The sequence below is a fragment of the Anser brachyrhynchus genome, assembly GCF_964034855.1.
Source record: "Anser brachyrhynchus genome assembly, chromosome: 29".
Lineage (NCBI taxonomy): Eukaryota > Metazoa > Chordata > Aves > Anseriformes > Anatidae > Anser > Anser brachyrhynchus.
This window is the reverse complement of record NC_137722.1, coordinates 1,258,277-1,272,769: the sequence shown is the minus strand read 5'-3', so window position 1 is coordinate 1,272,769 and position 14,493 is coordinate 1,258,277. Positions and strand designations below refer to the sequence as shown.

General features: G+C 62.6%; 1 protein-coding gene across 11 annotated transcripts in view; it reads right to left on the bottom strand.

Moving 5' to 3' along the window:
* Positions 1 to 14,493, bottom strand: part of HDAC7 (histone deacetylase 7) — an 80,595-nt gene that overhangs the window by 17,163 nt on the left and 48,939 nt on the right. For 2 of the 11 annotated variants that reach the window (XM_080570530.1, XM_080570536.1), the window contains exon 1: positions 10,960 to 11,256. The exons of 6 other annotated variants lie outside the window; for them this stretch is intronic. In XM_080570530.1, coding sequence (XP_080426656.1) covers positions 10,960 to 11,110 — 151 coding nt within the window. In that variant the 5' untranslated portion in view covers positions 11,111 to 11,256. Of the gene's footprint in view, positions 1 to 317; positions 451 to 3,290; positions 5,784 to 5,829; positions 8,431 to 10,959; positions 11,257 to 14,493 lie in introns of those variants that run through there. 3 more of the 11 variants (XM_080570541.1, XM_080570531.1, XM_080570539.1) reach the window with 3 other exon arrangements.

Genomic DNA, 14,493 nt, shown 5'->3' with positions numbered 1-14,493 from the left:
CGTGGGTTGCTCGCTAGCTGCAGGAACTTGCCGAGGCTCGGCTACCCCTGCGTCCCCTCCAGCCAAGCTGTCCTGCTGCGGGACAGGAGCCGAGGCCACGACTGCCAGGCTCAGCTTTGAGACGCGGAGAAGAGCCGCCGGCGTGCGGAAGCACCGTTTGGAGGGGAAAACAGGGCTGCGAGGGGGACGGGACCAATCCTCCGTGCCACGGCCTCCATCCTCACAGCCTCCCCTCTGCTCGTGGTGCTCAGAGCACCCGGAGGGAGCTCCCTGACCGGCCCCCAGCCTAAGCTCAGCAGCAGCAGCCCTGTTCTCACCTCTCCATCCAGCCATCCGCCGCCCTGCCGGCACCAACCTGGGGCAGAAAAGGGGTGAGGGGGGCTCAGGGACAAGCCCGGGGGAAGGACGGGGCGTTGAGGGGAGGCGAGGACGGAAGGCGCTCGCCGGGTAGCTGGGAATCTCTCTGCCTCATTTCTTTCAGACTTTTTAAAAACAAACTCCGAAGCAGCAGCGGAAGGGAAGAAGTGGGAGGGAACGCGTGCGCCGGGGGAGAGGGAGGCCGGGCAGGCCAGCGGCCAGCAGCCAGAAAAACAACTCCTCATCGTGCTCCCGGAGCCAGGAAAAAGGCTGTCGAGCATCCCCGCGGCCAAGAGGCAGCGGCCGCGCGGAGAGCCGCCCCGCGGGGAGGCTGCAGCCAAACGGGGCCGGTGGGGAGAGGGGAGGGCGAGGGCAGGGATGAGGAAAGGCACCGTGGGAGCAGAGCGCCCAAACCTCTGCAAAAAAACAAAAACAAAAACAAAAACAAACGGGGTTGCAGCTTCTCTGCTGGGTTAAAGCCGCGAAGCTCGGGGTGATTTTGCAGAGCTGGAAACGCGGCGCTCGGCGGAGCAAATTCCAGGGCAGAGCCGCTGTCCAGCCTCGGGCAGCACCCGGCGGCTCCCCGGGGGTGCCACCCGTCCCTCCTGCAGCTCCGAGCCCCCGCACGAAGCCCTTCCTGCCCTGGGAGCTGTTTGTTTCAGCCGTGACCTCCCTCCGCAGCTTGAATTCATTTGGGGTTCGATGCCGGGACCTCCGCCAAGAGTTACAGTAAACAACTCCCCTCCGCCGCAGCCTCCGATGCGACGCTCGCGCATGATTCAGGGGGCAGGCGGCCAGGCGAGCGGCTCCTCCTCTTCCCCTCGCCCCAGGAAAGGGCCCCGCAGCCGAAACCCGGCACCTCGAGGGCTGCCCAAGGGGGGCTGCCCCCTTCCCCGAGCTGAACCCGCGTCCTGCTGGGGACCCTCGGAGGCCACCAGCGCCGTGTGGGGACCCGCAAACCCCACGGAGGGGCTGCCTCCAGCTCCCGAGCCATGCGCGCGGGGCGAAGCGAGCATCATCCTCCTCCTCCTCCTCCTCCCGGGGAAAAAGAGGCGGTTTTTGGGACAGGCTCCTCTCCCGCCTGCCAACATTTTTTTATTATTATTTTTTTTTTTTGCGACTTATTTTTAGTTCGCCAGAACGTTCGCATGGGAAGGCCGGCGCTGGTGGCCAGCCCGGCTCCACGGCCACCGCGGCACCGGGACGGCACCGGGGGGCAGCGCTCAAAAATGCGACCCCCGCCACGGGCGGGCAGCAAGGCGCAGCCTCTCTGCGAGGACACGACGCTTCCCCCCAGCTCCTTCCTGCTTCTGCTGAACAAATCACGAACGGCAAAGCCGGGCCGCGCAGCCCAGCCGACGCAGGAGGCGGTTGGGGCACGAAGCAGCCGCAGAGAAGCGGGGAGGGCGGGGGGAGGTTTTTGCCTTGCCCTCCGTCAGCACCGGGGACGTCACCGCGCCGCCGGCGGCACGAGGCGGTTGTTTTTCTGGGTCACCCGAGGCGGGCAGGTCGCGGGGAGGAAAACACGCCAGCGCGCCCGGAGGAAGCCGAGGAGGCGAAAGCGGGGCCCCCGCGAGCGCGCGGAGGCGACGGCCCCGGGGTGGGGGGGGGCTTGCCGAGCCCGTTGCACAAACCTCTCGGCACCTGGGCAGGTCGAGCCGCAGCAACACCCTTCCTCCGCGGGAAAGGGGAGATTGCAACACGGCGACAGCGGCCGCGGCGCGGCCTCTCCCCGGCCAAGCCGCCGGCGGGGCGAGCGTGAATGCGGGCTCTGTGCTCTGCAGCCCCGAGCGCCTTACGAGCATTTTCCAGGCTGCTCCGCCGGCCGGCCTCTTCCTCCTCCTTCCTTCCTTCGCTCTCTCCGCACCCCAAGGAAGCGAAGGAGGAGAGGCGAGGAGCACTCCGAACGACGGAGCCGGGCTCTGCGCCCCCCGAGCGCCGGCTTTGGGGCTTCTCCTGCTCCGCCACGCTCTGCACGAGCCCTCGAGTGCCCCCTGCTAAGCTTTTTGAGCAGGGTGAAACCCTGGTGCCGGCGACTTCCCCAGGCCGGCGGCGTTAATCCGGCGCTGGGGCAGCTCCTTTTCCCCGGGGGGAAACCGCGAGCCACGCCGCCGCTCTCGGCCAGCCGCCCCCCGCAAAAAAAACCACAAAGCGCCGCCGAACGCTCGGCTTTTGGCATTCCCTGGTTTTTTTTAACAAGGCGAGATCAGCCGTCAGCAAAAAGCTGCGCTTATACAAGAGGGAAATCGAGCAGGGAGCGAACAAAGCCAGGCGAGCGGGCTGGTAAGGAGCAAAGCAGACCCAGCGGAGCTCCGGGGCTCCGCGGCCCCTCGCCGTCCCCGTTTCGCATCGGCCAGCCCCGAGCTTTGTCCGAGGCCGAGCAGGAATTAAATGCAGTTTTTGAAAACCGTTTCCCATCTTCTGTTGATTAGCTGTGAAAGGTTCAGAGTTCAGCCGGGTTGAAGAATGCATGTGATTAAAAACATTCCTCTTTAATAAAAGGAAGAGGTCTCCTCCAGAGCCACGCACAAGTAACAAAAATTAGCCGGAGGGGATTTGTTCAAATTAAAAACGCTTAGATCAGAAACCACACGAAAAAGACTATGTTGAAATAACACTAAGAACACAAAGCCGGGACTCAAGAAATAGGAAATCCCAGAGTCAGGGTACCTCACATAACCTCCCTGGGGCCCCTGGGGTATACGCGCTAAGACGCTGGCTTCAATTACGGGGCCAAATACTGCGCTCCCGACGAAGGGCGACGCCAGCAGAAGGGGCATCGCCCCGTTATCTCTGCCCTGCTGCAGTAGGAGTGGGGACACGTGTAGGAACCCCACGGTGGGCACAGGGAACCCCACAGTGGGTGCAGGGAACCCCACGGTGGGCACATGGAACCCCCCGGCGACGCTCTGCTGGCCCCTCCGCTCCCCTACCTCCATCTCCTCACGTGTCCCCGGAGGGCTCCCTCGCCGGACCCCAAAAAAGCGGAGCCTTTGGGGCATTTTCCTCTTTTCCAGCCTTTTAGGGGCAGCCCGGGGGACCCGCCGCGCTCCTGCCCGGGGAGAAGAGCAGCTGCGGGGAAAGCCCCGCGCGGCCGCAGCCGTCCCCAGGCAGCGTCCCGCGTGAGCCATGCGAGCAGATGATGCGCGGGGAAGATGTAATGCTTGGAGCGGGCGGCTGCCAAGTCCCGATAACTCTTTTCGGAGCATGCTAGCTGGGGCTTACAAGGGCTTTATGAATTGGCCAGATGTGGGTGGATCCCACTCCTCCCTACCAGACATCGAATTCCTGCTCCAAAACAAGAAGAGGCTGACGCTTCTTCATGCAAAGCCCCGAAGAGTTTTTCCACAAGGGTAAAAACATAAATATATATATTTTTTTTCAACTCTGCTTCTTGCAAGCTTTTTTTCTGCAGAAAGTTTCCAGGAAGAAAAAGAAAATAAAAAATCGAGACACTTGACGAGTCAAGTCTGGCAGTCAGACGCGCGTTACAAAACCCTTCCCAAACGGAGGATGAACCACAACGAAAAGCAATGCACCTGAAACCAACCCGCCTGTGCACATACACCTGTGAGCAAAGCACATTATTTGGGTATTTCAAGCACATAATCCGGCACATAAATCAGAAACTCCTCGGCTGGAGCCTGTGAACGACTCACGTAAGGCCCAAGGAAGCAACCGGACCAGGGCAAGATCCTTCCCCCGCTTACTCTCGCTGGTTATTTGTGGCTCGTGACCTTTGAGTCAGACATTTAATAGCCCTCCCTGGAATTTTCTCCCCACGAACGCACGCAGCCACGCTCTGAAAACCTGTGACTCCGGGACCAACAATCTCACAGTGCACCGGGGCGTTTGCACTGCAAGGACACGGAGCAAAACACGCTCTGCCCGGAGCTGTCACGTTTTCGGTTTTTAATGCTGGCAGGGAGCCGGGAGGCGCTAGGTGGATGAAAAAAAAAAACCTTACCTGCATCCCACCAAGCTATTCTCCCCATCTGGAACATAAGAGGAGGGGAAAAAAAAAAATCCCTTTCACCCAGGCAGCACCAAGACCCACAGGAACTTCTCAACCCACAGCCCAGTACTGGTGCTGCTGGGGATGCTCAGAGCTGCGGGATCATGCTACACCTTCCTGCAGCATCCTTACGGCACAGAAGGCATAGGAAGAGGGCAGGGAACCCTTCAGCACGAAGTAATTCATCCGTGCTTGCTCCCGCCACATGCCAGAGGTCCGGCTGCACCTGCAGCAGGGACGCAGGCACCCCGGCTCTCCCCGAAACGCGAAGCTCCGGCGTTGGCCCGGCTCCTGCGCTGCCCCGGCGGCACGAGCGGAGCCGCACAGGTGTGTTTTCGGTGCCTCTTCCAAGGCAGCTTTTCAAAGTGCTCCCAAATCCGCACGCTCAGATCGGGCCTGCGAAGTGTTTTGCCCGCAGGGCAAAGCTGGTCAGGAGGATCCCAGGTTACCCTGCCTCGCCAAATTACCCCGCAGCCCTGAATCCCATTGCCAGCCCCAAATTTCACTGTAGGCGATACTTAAACCAAGCAGCTTCCTTTTGCTCTCCCGCACGGCTCCCCAGGAGCTGGAGCAACCTGCAAACGTGCCAGGGGCTGAGCACCCTGGATGCTGCCCCCGTCCCGGGGAGTTTTAGAAGCCTTCAAAGCACCGGGGCGCGCGCACACAGAGGCAGATCGGCTCAGAAAACCTGCACAGCCAAACCTGGCGGCGGGTTTCCAGTCCAAATTGGAGACCTTTCAGTCGCAGGGACGCAGAGGTACGGAGCCAAGGGGGGAGCCGGGCGCAGGCAGGATGGAATCACGCCACGGGCAGGCAACGCAGCGGCTGCGGTTTCCCAAATAGCTGCTCACAACCCCAGCGTAAGGCATCCCCATCCCTGGCGGCTGTTCCTGTCCCGCCCTGACGTATGGCACCAGTCATGCCTATGCATGCAGGTGTGCATGTCTAAAACGAGTAAATAGCATTTTTTGGGGTTTTTTTTTTTCTTTACTAGTTTCTCTGCAGAAGGACCCCATCCCCGCGCCACTCTCCGTGTGGGCAGCAAGGGAGGACTGGCGCAGCTGGACCCCTCTGGCTGCCGTCTCCTGCCAGCAGCTGCATCCTCCCACCCACAGCAGCCATCGGCCCCATCCCAAACTAAACTGCGGCACCGGGCTCGCGGGGAGGATGCGAGGCATCCCCAGGAAGCCTCGCCACCACCGCCGTTTCCTCTGGAACCGAGGGAAATCCACCACCAAAGGGCTTCGGTGAAGGAGAGCCAAGGCTGCCTGGCGGCGCCGCGTGCTCCCCAGAGCAGCGTGGGCAGTTTCTGCTGGGGGGAAACTGCCAGGAAAAGTCCTGAGCCACACGGAAGGCGGCAGGGAATTATCCCCGCAGCGCAGCCCACCCCATCTCTGAGCTCCCCGCTCGCTTCCTTCCCACCTGAGCCCCTCGCCTGGTCCCGCAGCATCGCCCACCTCCTTCCCTTGCAGACGCAGCTGGAGAAGGGGCGAGGGCTCGCGGTGTGCTCCCAAAACCTTAAATCCTGCCAGCTCCTGCAGGCAGAGACGAACGCAGACGACGGGCAGCAGCTCCAGGCAAGCAAGTCCTCCCGCTCTGCCTCGGCTCCAGCACCCCGGCGTCCTCCGGCAGTGCCATCTTCTCCCGCAGAGCGGGCTTCTCCCGGGGGGCTCCAGCGAGAGGCAACCATCCAGCCCGGAGCCTCACGGCATCACCTCGCTCCGCCGGCGATCCCACAGCTCCTTTGCAGAGGCTCTGGCGGCGCTCCCCATGCCCTGAGCCCCGCTCTCCCAGCCGGCGGGTGCCGGGGCGCGCAGCAGCCCCGCGGCCGAGCACTCGCGGGCAGCGAGCGGCACCCTGCGCACGCAGGACGCCTCGCCTCGCCGCGCCGGCTCTGGTTACATCAGCACGAGAGGATGCTGCCTCCGTGCCAAGGGAAGCAGAGGAGAGATCAAACGATTAGACGAACCGCTCCGCAATTACCAGCCCTTTGCATAAGCGGAGGAGAGCGTTCCCAACCGGTTTGGACGGCGCGCTGGCAGGCTGGGCAGCGCTCCCGTTCCGGACCCAAAGCCCGGCTGGGGGTCCCCGCTGCCACCGTCCCCTGTGTGCACAAGGGAACCGCGCAGAGCATCCCACCCAGCAGCCAAAACAGCGCGGAGCAACGCCCGAGCCCTTTAGTTTAAGCCTCCCCAGGTAGGAGCAGCCTCGCCTTGCGCTGGGTCGCTGCTGCGCCAGGGCTGTTGTCACCAGCGCTACAGCTCAGCCCACTTTTTTTTCCTTCTTTTCTTTTTTTTTCCTTCTGTTTTAATTGCTGCGTGCAACACAGCAAGAGCCCAGCTTGACTCATAAGCCCCCAGGGAGGAGCTCGGGGCTCACAAGCGGTGCTTTGCTTGATCTGGAATTGCTGAGACAAAAGCCTCGACTGCCACAATGCCGGCTCTCAGGCAGTGACTCCTCAAGGGGGACCTGCCTTTTAATCAGGGCCCTTCTGCAGGCTGCAGAGGAGGAAATCCCTTTGGCAAACGCTGGCCGAGGTCCAAGGCCGGGCTGGAAGGCAGATTTGGTTAGGAAAAAAAAAAAAAAAGTCAAAATAACTCGTGCCCAACGCAGCGCAGAGAGCAGGCCAACAAGGAGGCAGGAGAAGCAGCGCCAGCGGTGGCTCGTAGGGGACGGGGGCAAAGAGGCACAAACGAAGTTCTCCAGAGAGCTCGATGCCCAGACAGTTAAACCACAACCAGCCAGGGCACAGCCGGGGTTACCCAAGAGCCTTGCTGCAGCGCCGACGGGCCGGGCAGTTAAGGAAGGAGGCTCTCAGGAGGGCTCTGAGGCTGGGGAGGGCCGGCGCTGCCCTACAAAGCCACGGGGAGGTGCGCGGGGTGCCCACGGAGCCGGCCGAGGACGGCTCGGAGCCCTTCGGTGTCCTCTCCAGCCATCGGAGACCGGTTGGCAGCACACGGAGCCGAGCCGCGGTTTTTAGGGCAGGAGCTATTTATGTCGGAGGAAGGAAGCCGCAGCATTTTCAGTTTCCTGCACGGGTACGCTTCTGGTATCCTTCGCCGTGGGTCTGTCTAGCCCTGCCTCCCGTACCTGGGTCCTCGCGAAGAAGCTGCGGAAAACGCAACCTTTGGCTCAAAGTCGGTGCTGGTGCAGCCGGGGCAAGGCGCAGGCATCAGATCCTTCACTCAGGAGGAGGTTGAAGCGTGCTTGGGTCCAACAAACCTTTCTGCCACGCCACGGGGACGCCGGTGGCGGCCACCCAGGGCCAGCGTGGGTGCTTGCACCAAGGCGGGTGAGCCACCGCGCTGAAGCTGGGGAATGCAACAAGGGCTGGAAAAGCTAAACGAGGCCAAGGCAGAGCAGGGTTTCTTCTGGATCCTGCCAGGAGAGAGCAAGGGCAGCGAGCAGCCGGAGGACGTGTGATGGCTGCAGGATGCGGGCAGCCAAAGCACGCGGTGTAGGCACAGCGGGTGCTGCAGGACGTGCGCGCTCGGTGTTCGTGTAGAGGCACTGCCCCGAGAGTTAACCCGGGTTAATCCCGCTGCTGAGCTGCTCGAGCACGGGAAGAAAAGGAGAAGATAATAAACAAAGCCCTGGCGAGCCCCTGAGCCTAACCTCAGACACCAAGGAACCAGCGCACGCGTTGGGATTCGAGACTTGGGCGCTGCCCAGGCTCGGAGCTGGTGTCAAAACCCACATCCCCACCCAGGACCCCAAAACTCACTGTACAGCCAAGCCCCTCGCTGGGCACACGCTGCAGAGCCGCACCCAGCCCCAGCGACGAGGCTGCCCGGGGCTCCAGCACCCGCACGGGACCTTTGCGGCCCGGCGGGCACGGCCACCGCCGGACGTCACCGCGTGTCCCCGTGCACCGCGTGTGCGTCTCCGGGCCGAGCGCGGCGCGGGCTGGCGGCGGCTCTCAGATCTCCTCTCCCAGCAGCGGCGGAGCCGGGCGCAGCCACCACACCCTTGCAGTTCTCACGGGCAAGTACGAACCTTGGCAAAGCCCTCGGCCCGCTGGCAGCCGGCTCCATCAGGCTCATTAAGTGCAATTAAGCCAGAGTGGGTATTTCCCCCCCCCCCCCCCCCCCCCGACACCTCCTCCTCCTTTTGGGGATATTGCTTTTAGACAAAATAAACAGGGAGGCTTTGCGTGGGCTCGGGCAGGTGGCTGGCACCCAGGCCCCGCGCAGCAGCAGGTGGAAACGCCGAGGTCTCTGCAAACAGGGACGTGCAAGACCATAACGAAGCTCACACCCCGGCGCATTCATTTGTAAAAGCAGGGAAAGGCTCCTGCCTAAGCCTAAAGTGACGTTTTATTGCATCAGCTCCCGCTGCATCGCTTCTAAGCTGCTTTACAGAATAATCGCCATCCCCTTGCTTTCGCCGTGCTCAAAAGCCACGAAAACGGAGAGGGAGAAGGGGACGAGGGCCCCGTGCGCCTCCTCCTCCTCCTCCCTGGCGGATCCGGCGGCAGGGCAGCCGACGCCAACACGCACGAGAGGACGCGTGTGGCCGGAGCGTCAGCGAGGCTAAAAACACGCAGGCAAGGCCGTCACGCCGACCCCCGGGGACCGGCAGCGCTTTGACGAGCCCGGAGACCGTCGGCGTTTCGTGCTAACGCAAGGAGCTGGCTCCGACGGCCGCCAAGGAATTGCTCCATTGCCCTGGCACCGCCGCGCGCCTCCTGTCAGCGGGAAAAGCCTGGAGCTCCCGGGATTTCTGGCAGGTTACGCGGGCTGGCCCCGACCCTGGGCTTCGTCAAGCGTTCGGCGGCGCATGCTGGGTGCCGTGCACCAGAGGACACGGCGCGAGGAGGACGCGGCCGCCGCGCTGCGTCCTGACTCCCCACGGGACGAGCAAAGCAGAGAGCCCAGAGGGATCCTTAAAGCTTTCCGCTCCGCTACGTCAAAAACCAGCCGTCCTGCTCCGTGCTGGGGCTGTCCCGGCGCAGACTCGATGTGAGCACGTGCAAGGGGCTGAATTTGGACTCTCCCGGCTGTCCTGGGGTGATCCCAGCTGAGCACACGTGCTCCAGTGAGAGCGGGGCTTTTCCCGGTTTGGCTGCTACCAGGACTTGATAACCACCCCGGTAAAACTGGCAAAGCTCTCCCGTGCAGCCAAACCCTCAGATGCGTCACGGGCGATGCCTCCACGTCTGGACAGCGGCAGAGGTGTGGCCGCGCTCTGACGAAGATCTTTGCTTCAAACGTTTGGGGTTTACTGGCGTTAGGAGGGCCGAGCCGGAGCAAATATAGATCATTTCCCATCTTAATTCTGCTTTCACTTCCTGGCACGTGGGAGCCCAGCCTCCTCCGGCACAGCAAGCCTTGACTTTGCATGCCCACAGCAGCCAGAGCAGTGCAAAAAAAAAAAACGCAGGAGGGGTTTGCAGCAATTCTGCGCAACCATCAGAGCTTTGTCCACAAGACACAGAACTAAAAACACCCCCCCCAAAAAAACAGACTCCCTTTCAAAGGCCGTATTTCTTCATCTCAACGAGGTGACCTTCCCATTTCCACTGCACACCTCGTAATGGTTTCAGAGGCTCCTACTCATGGGCCACCGACTGCACGCGGATTATCCTCCCACCCCTGCCCCGACACCTCCACCCGCACATCCACAGCAAAGCGCGGCGCCCGGGGAATTTCTAACTTTAGGATCCCACTTTGCCTCCCCCAGATACCTTACGCTGAGAGCCAACAGCATCCCAACAGCCTCAAGCGGCCGCTGGGAACGAAGGCCGGGGAGGCAGCAGCAGCATCTCCTGCAGCACCGGGGCCGCGACGCAGCAGCCCCTCGACCTGGGCGGAGCGGGTCGGCGCGTCCCGAGCGCAGCGGTTGTGCCTGTTGCACAACCAGCAGCCAGCAAAATCCTCTCCCCTCCCCGCGTCCCTTTGAGGCAAAAAGGAAGAAGGCTGGAAACATCCTTCCTCTCCTCCGGACAATGCGATGGAAATAGCACGGGAGGAGCGGCGGAGGCAGCGGCGGCTCCGCGAGGCTCCGGTGCCTGGCCAGCGGCAAGGACCGCGCGCGGCCGACGGTTTCCTGCCATTGTCCCGGCCGCGGCCAAGCCCCGCGCAGCTGCACCCGGCCTGGAACAGCGAAAACGGGACCCTCGAGGCCAAAGTCATCTCCACTGCGATTTAGGGGCAGAAGGGAGGTGAGACACACAGCCAAAACTGCCCCAAAGCGCAAACCCACGGCCCTGTCCGCACTCGGACCGGCCAGCGCTGGGATAAACCCCGCTCCCGAGGCTGGTGGGATTTTCTGTTACACAATTAAAAAAAAAAACCACTAAGACAGCAGCTCTCCTTTCCTCGCAGCCAGTCCAGAGGAAAGAACAAGGCCCCCAGGGAGCAGGTTCCACGCTAAAATCTTCACTTTCTGCTCCAAAGGCGTGGGGCGCTCACATCCATCCCCATCCGGCGCGCACGGTGCCGGCTGGAAAACCCTGCCGGCAACCGAGCCCGGCGCAAACCCGTCCTGCCCGCGGCTCGAACGGGTGAGAAAGGAAGACGAGCGTCGTGCCGGCAGCGCTGGGCTCCGCATCCCTGCTGCCTCTGCCCAGCCCGAGCCCCCCGTACCTGCTGCGAAGGGGGCCCAGGCACTTCTACAGCAGACGCCGCTTGCCGAGCCGCTGGCGTCGCGCCCGAAGCCCGGCCGCGCAGGGAGCGCCGTGAGCCCAGCTGCTCCGCTCCCCGAAGGTTCCCAAGAGCATTTTTGCCCCGCCGACATGTTAAAAATAGAAAGCGAGCGGTATTGTTGCCCTGCAAGCAAATATAGAAAGTTTACATCCTCGCCGCTAAAAAATCTACGCGGCAGAGCCTACTGCGGAGCACGTAACTTGGGAAATCAGCACAACATCCTTAAGAGTATTATACGTTACAGTGACGCACTGCAGCGTTCAAGTGCCAGTGGTAAACTTGCCTTCCCCCTCCTCTCGCTTCCCTGTTTTTTTTTTTTGGTTTTTTTTTTTTTTCAGGCTTTTGTGCATCCGCCACAGGCCGCCCGCTTGCGCTGGCCTCCGAGCAGGGTGAGCAGGCTCGCACGGCACTCCCGCAGAAGAACGCGCTGCCCCGGTGCTGCCCTCGCAGCTGGGAAAGCGAGCACGAGCCAAGCTGGGAGGGGACTTGTCACCGGCCTCCCTTAACGCTTTCCAGCTCCGGCTGCCGCGGGGAAGGCGGCAGCGCCGTCCCTACGGCGCGGGGAGAGGAGGCGGCCGGGGGCTCCGTCCCTGCTCCAGCTTCCGAAGGGTAAAAAACCCCTTTGCAGGCTCCCCGCAAAGCCCCGAAGGGAGAAGCCACCGGTGACCCCAGCGGCAGGAGGGCGGCCGAGCTTCCCCATCCATCACCCCTGCTGACTCAGGAGGGAGGGGGCCTCAGCCCGAGCCTCATTCTTGGAAAGGGAAGATTTCTACGCAAGCTCGGCTTTTCCATGAGTGTTTGTGCTAACGCGCCGCACCGCTCCCACCCAGCTGGGACCGGGCTCGAGATCCGATTTCGTTTTTTCGAAAAAAAATCACACGGGAGATGAGGAATGCATCAGGTCACCTCCAGCCCCAGGCAGAAACCCCGGGTTCTTCTGCAAAGGCGGCTTTAGGAGAGCCATTTAGGAGCCATGGGCTGGGGCTGTCCTTCCAGCAGCTCCCCGGAGAGCTGCTCCACGTGGAGATGCACCGCCGGGACCACGGCATCGCCGCAGAGGGGTGGAGAACTGGGTGGGCAGTGCTTTCGAGAGGACGGTGCCTCCAAGAGGTACCTGGAGAGGCACAGCAAAGCCCGAGTGGGGACAGCAGCGAGTCCGTGCCGCATCCCCCCGAGCAGCCCCCAAGGACCTGCTGGATGCAGCCCGTGCCCACCTCCCCAGGGGCAGGAGGCTGAAGGCATCGGGGTCGAGACACCGCCACCATCCCCAAAACACCTCCCGCTCCTTGCTGCGGCAGCGAGGCCGCAAACAAGACTCGTGCGGATGCGGCGAACGGACCGAGCATGACTCCCTTCACCCCCCTCCCCTTCTCCCCAAAACAAAACACACACCCAGAAACAGAAGGAAACCAGGCAGGAAAAACCCGACGGTCATTCGACAACTATTTCAAGCCTCCCCGCTCCCAGGAGGGAGCCGGTCTGTCTCCCACCACGTCCCCCCCGGCCGTACCGGAGCTGCCCCGTGCCCCCCACCACGATCCCGTGCCAGCTGCCGGTGGGCTGGTGTGTGGGGGCCGCTTTCTCCTCGTTTCGTACCGTGCACATCTCAGCTGGCATTTCAGCCCAAAGCCAGCGCCAGATTGCTCTCTGCTGAGCCAACGCGCTTGGAAATGCATGACGACTCGAGCAGATTAATTGGAAACACAGCCCGGGTGTTGCAATCCCAGGAATGACTCCAATTTCAGGAACAAATGTTTTCATCTCAAACTGGGAGCAGTCACCCAAGTGGAAGGGCGCATTTTTGTTGCTGTAGCTCACCCCTCCCCTGGCGTGCGGGCGGTGGGAAGGGAGCAGCATCGCGCCCCGACGGGGCGGCTGCGCGGGCGCTCGCATCGCCAGGAGCTGCTGCTGCTGCTGCAGGGATTCCTGATGCTCCCAGCCAGCTCCAGAGAGGGACGGCTGAGTTTTGCCCGTGTCTTCTCTCCTGTCGTTCCTGTCGCGGTCCGCGGCTCTCTCTACCAGCAAGGTGGGAGACCAGGAGGTGCCGGGGGTTCCTGCTGCGGGTCCCAGGTCCCCAAGGGTGGCCGCAGGGCGAGCAGAATCCTGCTGTGGCTCCGTGAGCATCCCGTGGGCGATGCTTCCAGCTCCTGCCCGGGTGGCTTCCCGAAAGGCCGCTTCCCCGACCCAAAGCCCCAGCAGGACCTGCTCCACCATGTCCGCCATACTCACACGCGGAAACTCTCCCCCCGAAGGACAGTCTGCCCGAAGGAGAGTCCCCAGGGTGCTTCTGCTGAAGGACACGGGCTCCGAGAGCTCGTGGATCCCCTCCTTGGTCCCACAGCCCATGGAGGCGACTTCTGCCCTACGTCGAAGGCGCGGTGCCCGCCCAGCCCGCCACGCCAAGCACACCTGGGCAGCGCCGGGGGAGACGCTGCTTCCCAGCTCAGCTCTCCGAAGCCAAGCCCAGAAGCAGCTCAAGGAAAAAGGGGACCTATTCCCGCGGGGAAGGTCCTGGGCCGAACGTGCCAGAGGCTGAAAATAAATCCCCCCAGGACCAGTCCCTCCACCTGGTGGCAAGCCATTCCCCTGCTCCCCTCTCATTCCCCCCCCTCCACAGCAGTCGCTCTCCCCCTTCCAGGAGTTTCGCCATCGGTTTTTGCCAGCCCTTTTTTTTTTTGCTCAACGCTGCTCCCTGCCAACCTCCCATGCTCTCTTAGGTGGTCCCTCCGCAGCCGTGGCAGCTCTTGAACTCGCGCTCTCCCTTGGCTGCCAAAACCAAAGAGCTCCTCCACGGCTCGGCAGCTGCGCAGCGGCTTCTCCTGCAGCTGAAGGTGATAAGGGAAGAAGAAAAGCTGGTCCGTCCGCCCGCAGGGCCCTGGCAGGGAAGGCAGCCCCGAGATCCCGCTGCCAGGGCTCCTGCAACCCAAGAAAAACTGTGTGGGCTGCGGAAAGGGCACGAGGCTGCTGCGGGAGAAAAAAAAAAAGCAAAAAACTGCACGCCGAGAGCCCAGGGACGGGCTCGGGGAGCCGCCAGCTTGCTCGGCTCCTGCGAGCCCGCACGTGTGGTTAGCAAGCACCCAAGTGGGAAGGAGGGAGCGGAGGTGCTGCGGCTGCTTTTGCCGATCCCCCCGCCTGCTGCAGAGAGACGTGGGAGCAAGGCCTGGGTGAATTCCTGCTTTGGCAGGGGCGCAGCGGGAGACGGTCCCACGCCGAGCGGCAGGGACCCGGAGCGAGCGAGCCCAGCCTGCCTCGCGCAGCCTGGATGGAGGACGGGATTTCGGCGGGATAAAAAGCGTTTTAACCTTCCCGGAGAGCTCAGCTCCTGCAGGTCCCATTTCTGCTGGCTTCTCCTCCTCCACCAGCTGTTTGGCCTCCCTCTTCGGCAAAGCCTGCCAGAGCTGGAGCCGGACCCGAGAGCATCGCGGACACCGCGGCTTCTCAGCATCCCGCTGCTGCACAGACAGCCCAGGGCTA